The 10,640-nt window shown below is 53.5% G+C and overlaps 3 protein-coding genes across 3 annotated transcripts; 2 read left to right on the forward strand and 1 right to left on the reverse strand.

Moving 5' to 3' along the window:
• Nucleotides 1-417: 417 nt before the first annotated feature.
• On the reverse strand, nt 418-1,044 carry A1O1_07426 (uncharacterized protein; the record flags this gene model as incomplete). The annotated part of the gene is made up of 1 exon (XM_007728295.1): nt 418-1,044. The coding sequence occupies one exon, from the start codon at nt 1,042-1,044 to the stop codon at nt 418-420; it is 627 nt and encodes a 208-aa protein (XP_007726485.1).
• A 299-nt stretch (nt 1,045-1,343) lies between these two features.
• Nucleotides 1,344-3,716, forward strand: A1O1_07427 (uncharacterized protein; the record flags this gene model as incomplete). The annotated part of the gene is made up of 1 exon (XM_007728296.1): nt 1,344-3,716. The coding sequence occupies one exon, from the start codon at nt 1,344-1,346 to the stop codon at nt 3,714-3,716; it is 2,373 nt and encodes a 790-aa protein (XP_007726486.1).
• Nucleotides 3,717-5,202: 1,486 nt separating this feature from the next.
• A1O1_07428 (uncharacterized protein) lies at nt 5,203-10,455 on the forward strand (the record flags this gene model as incomplete). The annotated part of the gene is made up of 1 exon (XM_007728297.1): nt 5,203-10,455. The coding sequence occupies one exon, from the start codon at nt 5,203-5,205 to the stop codon at nt 10,453-10,455; it is 5,253 nt and encodes a 1,750-aa protein (XP_007726487.1).
• Between the last annotated feature and the right edge of the window lie 185 nt (nt 10,456-10,640).

Below are 10,640 nucleotides of genomic sequence, written 5' to 3' on the forward strand. Positions count from 1 at the left end.
TAATAACTGCCAGGACCGCAGAACAGAACGAACCATCTCCCGGTCTCGCTCGTGCCTGTCTCTCTCGGCTTTCCCTTCGTACTTCGAATCTGTGCACCGCCTAACAGGCGAGAGTGAGCGGCGCGCCCACCCAGGATTGCCAATCTCCAGTGAAACGGGTGCAGCGCGTTGCAAAAGCCAGTTTGACGGAATCGTTGGAGATCGCCTGGGCTATGTGGGTGATCCCGCCCAGAAGCTACCGCCCGCCGGCTGACAGCACATGCCTAGAATGGCAAGCTGAGGTACGAGGGTATCAACCATTTCGATTTCACGTCATGGCCCAGTTTCAACAGCCCTCCAGTAAGGGCTCTAGCGATCGATAAGTATGAGAATATGGGGTAATCCAAATCTCAGGCGTAACTTTTCCGTTCGAGCAGATCAGGGGACATCCTCTTCGTCTCCAAGGGCAGCCTCGCGCTCCTCCTCCTGTTCCCGCTGATGTATGCCCTCGACAAGTGTATTGCCTTCTATACCAACTTCTTCGCCTTGGTCGCCGCTCTCGTTGGAATAGGCAGTCCCGCCCTGACTCACGGCATTTTTCTTTGCGTTTTCTATTCGCTCCCTCACCAGCCTGGCGATTGCATTCTGTGTTCGAACATCGAGGATTTTCATCTTTTCTGCCAAATCTCTCTTCAAATCCCAGTTGGGTTTTTTGGGCTGCAGCTTGAATAGGTCGATGCCCTTATCCGCCTCTGTCTCCTCCTTAGCAGCTTGTTCCGCGGTGGATGCGGCTATGCGTTCCGCCCGTTCTTCCAAAGTCTCGACGTTGGCGGTGGGCGCATTCTCAAACCCCAATTTAGCATTCTTCGAGGCTAGATCGTAGTTTCGTCCCGAAAGATATTTTTCTGCGACTGATGTATCATTGTCATCTTGTTGTTCCGTGTCTTTCACAGTCGATGCCGGAGCATCGGATTCTGGTTGTTTGCGCTTTAGAGAAGCAAGTTTCGCGAGGCGCGCTTTGCGGTCGACGGCCGCAGCGTCGAGGCTTGTATGAGTCGCCGACATCGAGCAGACGATCCGATATTCGTGGAGGTTGAGGAGTCGAACAAGTTGTGTCTTGCAATACGGAGCAGAGTGAGGCATACACAGCCGTCGTGACGGACTTGCAGCCAGTTTCTAGAGACTTTGGGCCAGATGCGGATAAACCTCGGCGGCGGTTTCCCAGAAGAATCCGTGAACTCAACTTGAAGTTCCTCAACCAGATTTCTCCATCTCGCGCACTCGATGGCAGCTCTGTGCTTTTGAGTTCGATGCTCCTTCACTCTACAACGCCTACGAGGACTCCCAAATGCCTGGACTTCTGAATGTCCGGCAAACCGACTCGCACCCTGAGAGCATGCCTACCCCTTAGTCTCACAGGCTCTTTCCTGAGCCGCATTGCACTGCGGAATTTTTACTCGGCCACGCCCAGTTATCATCCTTACCACCAGGCTATTGATCGAAAGAGCCTGTTTCCGCGCCCCAAGTCATCAAGTGATCCTAGCCCGCCGTCCGAACAATCCACTGGCGCTTCTGCTGCCGATGCTGTCCGATCGCGCACACCTGCTTCCGAGGTGACAGACGATGACTCGGACACGAAGCGAATAGTCCGCGGCGCAGCCGATGTTGCAAAAACTACTCCGGCTCGACAATCAGTAGAAGATGCTGTTCTTGCGGGCCTACCCAGCTACTGGAGAGCGTCGCAGCAGCCCGGTTCAAACACTTCAACGGGGCAACGCACTGCGGCTGACAAGTTGAGCACGCTGCAGCAATCAAGCGAGCGCCACTTTCCCTCAAGATTGACGAAGCGCTTCGTCAACAGGAAGCTTCCGGGGCCCGATGCAACCTCTGCTCTGGTGCCCTGGAGCTCACGCGCCGCTACAAACGCATGGTCCTTTCCTCCAGCCTCAAGGCATGTCCCTCTTGAACCCGGCGGGGATCCTTACTTTCTGCCGAACAGTAATGAATTCTCGCAAGAGTGGGTCAGATTATACAAATCATTGACATTCCCTGAGGATGGTGATCTGTCAAGGGCACGGCGAGAGCTGGAGGCTTACAGACAAGCGGCCGTACATTTTGTGGGACAACGTGGCGGCAAAGCTCTGCGGCGTGCGTGGCTTCGTCTCGGGTTGAACCAGAGAGTCAAAACTCTCCCCTCAATCCTCATTGGATGTCTCACCGACTCTGCGCGAATGACTCTGAAGTTTTTGTCCATCCTGCCAATGCTTCCGCGGGAGTGGAAAACTCGCTGCGAGTGTCTCACCTATCTTGAGCTTGTCCATGGGGAGGAGATCAAGAGCCAACCGGACCTTCAACGCATGTTCGCCCGTCAGATCAAGCACGTGTCCAAAGTCTGGTCGTTCCCTGAAGGCGCCATGCCCCGTGCTTTCCTTGCCCTTCTACTACGGCACAACAGTCCCGAACACTGCGAAAATATCATTGACACAGTGTTCCAGAACTCTGCTCCGGTCCCTGTTCCGCTGATCCTGGTCGTGGTGGATCACTTCATCAAACAAGGTAATCCAGACCGAGCAGTTGAGCTTCTCTCCGCGATCCCCGTGGATCAAAGAGAGCCCTTCAAGCAGGCGATTCTGGACCGGCTCACAAACCTGATAGGGCTTGATAGTGTGGAGGACGCTGAAGGTGGCCGGAACTTTAAAGTACTACCCCGTCTCATGCAGATTGGGCTGCCTCTAGATGCGAACGTGCACAATCGCGTTCTTCAGCAGGCGGTCTTTCTGCGGTTATCAAATGTGGCATGGGAAGTGTTTCGCTTCATGGAAGCTGAAAATATCCACGTCGATGCCAAAAGCCATCTGGTGCTGCTCAAGGACAGCTTTGACCGGCAGGACCGGGAAAAACTGGATAGGATCCTATCCGCCATTCATGCACGCGAAGACCTTTATCGGGATCCATATCTAGTCGCATATACTATGCACATTGTCCGCATCGTCTGCTGCTTCGACCGGAAGCTGCCGCCAGAAGTCTGCTTTGCTCATATCCTTGCTATCTACGATCGCGCGTACGATCGAGCACCGCTGGTCAAGCTCGGCCTTGCGGAACCTCTCCCTGCTGAACAACAGTCGGTGTCACGTCTACCGGAGCCCCGTCCGGCTGCGCTGGGATTTACGATTTGGGCTTACGTCCTGTGCCAATCTGACGAGAAGCCAGTCTCGAGGTTGTGGCATTGGATCGCACATTTAATCCAACACAAAGATACAAGCATATGTGAGGCAGCGAAGCATGACGTGTTGTACAACGGCTTTATCTCATTCTTCTCCCGGCAACCGTCCACGCTCCAGAAGGGACTCGAGGTTGTCGAAGAGATGATCGAGCTCGGATTGTGTGAGCCTAGTCAGCGAACGTGGAGCGAGGTCCTCTGCGGCTTCCTGCGGCATGGGGAAGAAGGGGCGGCGGAGAGAGTCTGGCGCACCATGTTGGCCAAGGGCCAGCTGCCATCAGGAAGTGAATGGTCCTTTCTGCTCAATCGATACGAGAAATCTCGACTTTCCCGTCTGGTGAGATATGTTCTGGACGAGCGACAGATACCCGAAGGACTGGATGCACATCTGGGCTCGCCAGACCCACTCGATGCAGCCACAGGAGAGGCTCAAAAAGGGCTGGTGATGGAGTCGGAATACGAAGGGGAAGAAGGAATGGCTGCGAGGACCTTTGGGGCACCGGAGACTGTAGATTGATCAGTACATGGGGACAATGTCGTACAGATCTGAAGTGTCTGCGGATGTCTGCACCAGTATTCCCTGACTACTATACCAGGTCGTCCCATCCGATCGGATCGGAAGTGAGGTTCCACGACACATGAGTCTAGAATCCCGCTCAGTATCCACTGTGCACTAGTAGTATCAGTAATGTACTAGATGTGAGCGAGTTTCTTTATCACATCCATCACAATTCGTGGCTCCATTCATATCGCAGGGTTTGTAATGCCAAGCGGGGACGTTGAACACCGACCAATCACAACCACAGGATGCCAGCCCCCTCATGCTGCTCGCTGATTTGTCTGCCGCCAACCTCGTCGCTCTTCGCCCTTCGCTCTTCGCTTCGACAGAGGTGCTTAACCACTCTGAGACCGCCTCTTCTTTGTCTGTTCCTGTTCGTGATGAATGTTGTTCTGCTTGCAGTATATGCACATGTTATTTTCTGTTGAACACAATCACCGCTCCTGATATAATTCCTTTTCTTATATCCATTGCTATCGTCAGCTTCTTTTCGAAGTGGCATCCTGCGCTGTTATATGTGGTGCGCGCGCCGAGTGACAGGGAAAGCTGATTTCAAGGGAATGAGATACTACGCCCAGCGCCGAGCGTCAATCTAACCCTGTTGTTATGTCTCAGCAATCAGCCGCCATGATGACACGTTGAAAACGCTGGAAGGGTGGGCACTTGCAGTCAGGCTGAATGAGCGGAAGAGAGGGGTTGTTGAGATGTCGCACGAAGTGTCTTACCCCACGTGGTACCCTCAAATGTTCCCGGTAAGTCCAGCCTCTCTGTGTACTGCCTGTCTTTGTCTGCTTTGCTTCGAGGATGAACATCTGGTAAAAGGTCGGATTGGATTTAGTTTTCATTGGCGGTAGCAGAAGACCCGGCTGTCTGGATGTACCAGGCAAAGGAATTGGTTGTGCGTGGGAAGATCTGATTTCGAGCATCCGCAACCATCAAGCTGTGAACGCTGCGAGGGCAAAACCATGCAAGAACGGGGTTCCCTGATCCATTGGAATTTTCAACCTGGAGGGTTTGTGCACATGAAACCCACAGTCGGAGCACTGCTAATATGGGGCTTGCTTCCTGGCATATGAGATGGATGCTTGAGTCAATGGCAGCAGTGCACATGTTATCTCTGTAAATCGCGGCGTGCGGCTGTGTCGCTTGTTTGGGTTTGCTGGAAGCGTTGATCCATGGTCCATTCCCGCGCTGCAGACGCTTTCTTTGTCGGGACATTGCATTGAGTTTCTGGCTGGCCTCTAACGCAACCCAAATGACCCAAAGTGAAGACCCGTGAAACTGAAAAGACCTGATGGAGCCATAAACCCATTCTTCTCGTCTCTCAATACTTTTCGACATGAAGCTGATCCCATCCTTTGCCTAGGGCCTCTTGCACGACTCAGTCCAGAACAAAGGTTCTCGCTTGACATGAGACTCGCCCTTCCTCGTCTGGTCCGCCAGCATGGCTGCAGCAAATTCAGTATTCTCCAATGCCACCGATGCCTTTGGCTTCTCTCCGCCCTTGATCACTGACCGTGTGTCGAACCCTGATGGCCAATCTATTCCAGCCCAGACCCGCAAGCCGTCCTCCAGCGCTTCTGGTGGGGTGAGCGCGGCCTCTTCGCCACAGCCAAATCCTTCTGCCGGATCCAGCGAACCCAAGTGGGCGATGCAGCCACCCACCGCACCCCGATCGATGAGACGCAAAATCACGCCTCCACCGTTTCGCAGAGGGGACTCCTACAGACCTTCCCAACGCCCAGAACGGCCTCCACAGCCAGACTACTATCGACACGTTGAACGTCGCTACAGTAATGAGGTGGGCGGTGGAAAGCTTTCCACCAGATCAGATCATCGCAGCTCGCGGCTGTACCCTTACACCAACGACTCTGACGATGGCGAGAGATTGGACCCAACAGCGGGACGAAGTCATGATTACGACGAGCAATCAACGTCTTCGTTGCCACAGAGCTTGTCTAGAGCGCAAGGTGGTAGGAGGACGGAGGAGACAAGGGCACAGATGGATACCATGAAACCCTTGACAATTACAGGGACCGCGTCGAAGAATGCCTCCAACACTGTCGCTCGACATACTACTGAGGGCAGCTTGGCTTCCCGAACGCGGCAATCGCTCTCTCCACTCCGAAGCACTGGAGGAGAGGGAGGAGGTATTAAAAGGACCACCATGGAGCATAATAGAGACCAGGTAATGGGGGAGCCTGGCGAGAGTTATAGAAATGGTGATGACGATGAACGTGAACGTGAAGTGCCGGTGCTTCAAGTTCAAGTTGGAGGAAGCCGCAGACCGGGCTTGGCATTCAATGCGTCTGAAGGCAACTTCTTCAGGCCGAGCACTGTCGCCTCGTCTCGTCAGGCGGCAGTGTCGTCGGCATCAGATATTGTTGTATCATCCGCCCATACTCATTACCTTGCATTCAGCCGTGGCGATGCTGAGCTTGAAGTGGGCAGCGGCGAATTGGCTGAGAAAACATGTCTGACCGTTTCCGTGCAGCCACAGGCTTTTCCCAAGCAACTGGGGGAAATGAGCGGGCTCCGGACTACCAGAATTGCGAACGAGGAGACGGCGTCCACATCCTCAACGGTGACTTCCAGAAGCAAACTCGTGTGTAAAGCATGTGGGATGCCTGGAAGCCAGGTCACTCCGCTGGTGCCTTGCAGCAGATGCCGGAAAGGCTACCATGATCGCTGCGGGATTCCAAAGCCCCAGAGCAGGTGCGTATCGTCCCCTACATTTGAGAGCGCAATGCTGAGTGGCTACAGTGCCACCCCCGAGGATTTCGTTTGTGGTCGTTGCCTGCGGAAATACTCACGCGAGACCATTGGAAGAAGTGAGCTTGGAAACGACAGCACCGGTCGCAATTCCCCTGCTACCGCGCACCCACCCATGCGATCCGTTTCCTCTTCGAACCCTCTGCATCTCGCACGAGTTCCAGCGTCGCCCATCCTGCGCGGTGTAGGAACATCAGTCGCTTATGAGGAGGCTAATGGCGAGGAGACGATCGACAAGCCCAGACGACGCCCCGCACCGTCCATGTCACAGCCGATCCCGACGGGTGACGATGGAAAGACTATTCTGGCCTCCACCACGGCCATGCAGGGAACTTTGTACAAGAATATCACATGCCCGCACTGGAAATACCACGGCTGCCGCCTTTTGGAGGCCCACTGCCTTTTTGCCCATAAACACACTGGACAGGATGCCCCCCATGGAAGCTCAGCAGCCAAAGCATTCACTTGCCCAAAATGGCGAAGAAACGGCCAGTGCCTCAACGAGCCGTCCACATGCATCTTTTCCCACAAAGACACTGGGCTCTACATCGGCCCTGATAAATATCCGTCGCGAAAGCATCTCACATGCTATTACTGGAACCTCAACCGCAAATGCAATAAGGCTGAGGAAGATTGCCCTTTTGCCCATGAAAATACTGGTATACTCGCTTGGCAGCCAATCAATCTCCCAATTGAGAAGCAGGGCACGAACTCGTTGAGGAGCTATTTGTGTCCTCGGTGGGAGGCCGATCATGATTGCAGGTTTCTTCATTCTGGGTGCCCTTACAGCCACCCTGCACTCCAGAAGCCACGTATTGCCATCGATGAACCATCCCAAGCGCAGGCTGGACGCGATACGCGACTAAGCGCGCCTGGCCTTACCCCCGTTCTCCCAAAATCTATGCCGGAATCATTCGCAACCCCATCCTGGGCCAAGAATGCACGAAGAATGCCTGTCTCTTTTATTGAATCGGACAATCTAAGCGTATTGAACCTAGCAGCTGGGACCCAGAGTGCCCCCGGCGGCGGGAAGCGACCTGACATGGTTTCGGTGCAATCTGATCCTGGATTGGCGAGTTCCTCAGCGATCAACAAACAATTCTTGTCTGAAGAGAAGACTGCGCAGACCTCTTTAGAGGTTGTCGCATCAGCAGGTTCATCCGGTAAGACTGCCAAACACATGGCAAAGCCGCATGCTGCAACACTCGACCCGCGCAAACCCAGAGGTAAGGTAGCAGAGGACAGGCCGTCCGCAATTCACAAGAATGACCCCACAGGAGTTGATTCCAGCCATGACAGCCAGAGCACAGCTCAGCTCTCTATGATGCCAACCAATCGACAGGTTGCCGAGCTCCTCAATCTAAAGCATGCAAACATGGTTCAGTATGGCTCTCATCCTGCGCCCCTGAACTTTGGGGATGGCCGCCCACCAAATCTAGATGCGGCACAGAGCTTTTTGGAGAAAGTCAGAGCTCACAGCACTGATGAGCCGGGTTTCTTTGACAAGTTTGTCGAAGTCTTGAACGATTTTGAAAGCCCCTCCATCGATTTCTCCAAGATTGTGCAAAAGGTAGCAGATCTCCTCAGAGATCGCAGGCTACTCATCCAGGAGTTCAACACTTTTCTTCCCTCAGGAATCTGTGTTGAAAGTGGTGCTGTAGATGATGCAGATTCCGTGGCGCCACTGGCCTCAAACGCATCAATCGTTCAATTTCCACCACCCCGGCCAACGACTACCGGTTCTTTGGAGAAAGACGACACTGATTCCGGCACTCTTCCAGTAGGGAGGAAGCCGTGTGAAGGCTGCCATAAATTGATATTTGGACATGCCCGTCGCTGTGTCAAATGTTCGGTAAACCTTGGACCGTACGGCAAGGAAGCAAATGCTCCCGATGAAGCTGCCAATGATTTGACTACGGTTCCTTCAATCGTGCGCAGATTTCCCGAGAACGATCTTGCTCCGGATCTTATCGAGACCAATTCACCGGCCCAAGATCCCCGCCAACCTACCTCAACACCATCTCTCCAACAGTATCTGATCCCCAACACGCTCAAAAGAACCCATCCGGAGGATGTACTTTTCGTCCCTAGGAAGAAAATCAAGCCTGCGTCGCTGTCCATCAACCGGGCCAAAGAGTCTCTACGGCGACTGTCTGCAAGCAATAACGCCAAATCTGACGCAGCCGCCAACGCTATAGACAACAATCCAAATGGAAGAAGCTCACTGGAGCAGCTAACGAGGACGGCAATGCTTGAAAATGTAACAGTGAGAAGAGACAACAGCATCAGAACTACAACTTCAGCAGCGCCTGTGCCAGCGAATGAACACAATGATCAAGACATTGCACCCAGAGAAGTTTTGCCTTACTCTGATAGCAGTCGCTTGGGCAGGATTCCGTTAAGCTTGCCTTCTTCCAAACTTCGCACGCGCATGCATAATGCTGTGGGAGCGATGGTGTCAAATACTCTGCAATTGACAGAAACAATCCCCTTAGGCAAAGGGACGGCGAAGACACCGACTCCAGAAAAACCTGGTGTGCTGGCTAATTGCCCAACCACACCCGATGCTGAGCAAATCGGTGGGCGTCTGCGTCAAGTGAGCATCCAGTTGAGTGACACTCAGCAGAAACCAAGTAGGAAGCAAGTGGCAGATTACTCCCATGCATCAGGTCTTGCACGAACAGGGCCCTTGGCCGAAGCCGACGATCTCATCTCAGCTGATCCGAGGCTCAAGCATACTTTCTCAAGCAATCTTCAGCGTACACTTGGCTCTCCGGGCCCCCCTCAATACGGTCAATCCCGGCAAGGTTTTCAGCAACGGTGCCATACAGGAGAGCTGTGCGCCGAAAGCAGCGATATCGTCGACAGCGCCGACCAAAAGCAGCTGGCAAGCCCTGCCAGTGCTTGCAAAGGTACTTCGAAAATTCCACCGGGCGTTCTTGGGAAGAGTTCATCTGGAAGTCGGGTTAGTGTCCGGCCACACCAAATTACCACCGGTGTCGCGGCAGAGGAGGACGACGATAGAGACGACGTGCCTCTGATGCAAACTCGGCCGCCGCCCCGAATGATACTATTGAGGCCATCGTCAGTGACAATGTCCGACATAGAAGACGAGGATGACGTCCCACTGGACAGACTTAGGGCCCTCGGTCAGAATCGGGACATCGATTCCCCCGATATTTCGTCCTTGTTTACGGAGATCCGGAAGAACAGTGTTCTTTCATCAACAACGCAGCCGAGTACGATAGACAGAGCCGAGTCGAGGTTGTTCGAGGGCCACGACTCCTCCACGGCAACAGAGGTCGATCAACCTGTATGGGCAAAGGACGACGAACAAGCGGCTGTTGCTCGATTGAAGGAACGGGGGGTCATATTCGAGTCGGACTCGGAGTCGGAAGAAGACGACAGCAACGACCTGGTATGTCATCCAGTTCGAACACCAACCGAATTGCCTTGGGGGCCGCAGCAAGGATCTTTCAATCCAATCAACATCCATGCCGGCGAGGAGAGCCATTATCCTTATCAAGAATACCTGCCGCCACTGAATCTTAATAGGCCTTCGAGAAAGCAACTTGTCGGAAACTTGCTGAAGTATCAATGTCGAGACCAAAAGAGGAAATATGGTAACCCTCACCAAGAAGTGGATCGACGCCTTGAAGAGGTAGAAGTGAAGACTTACATTCAGCGGGAAACACGGCTGGACACGCCTGACCCCTTTGCAGTGGGAAGGCTCGAGAAGACCACAGTCAATATGTCCATCAGAGAGTTCATCGGCGTGCCTGAGGAGCCTGTGATCGCTTTCGGCAAGAACAAAGATGAACTGGTCTTCATAGAGGGCAAAATTGATCGAGGCGGCCGTACACTGGGAACTCCGAGAGCAAGGAGGATCAAGGACGACGAGAAATTTCCTTTTGCGTACAAATGAGCTTTTCATTTGAGCTCTGTCGGAGTCATGGAAACAATGGTGATGAGTGACGAGTTGTTCATGTCAAAGCATGGGAGTCAAAAGCAGGCATGATACCCACGTGGGTCGATTTCAGCGACAGGTGTTATGCTATGATGAGGTTCGTGGCGAGTTTGAGCGTTAGTCCCTTTTTGCACCCCTGAATG

This window comes from Capronia coronata (genome assembly GCF_000585585.1).
Source record: "Capronia coronata CBS 617.96 chromosome Unknown acBCG-supercont1.6, whole genome shotgun sequence".
Taxonomy (NCBI): Eukaryota; Fungi; Ascomycota; class Eurotiomycetes; order Chaetothyriales; family Herpotrichiellaceae; genus Capronia; species Capronia coronata.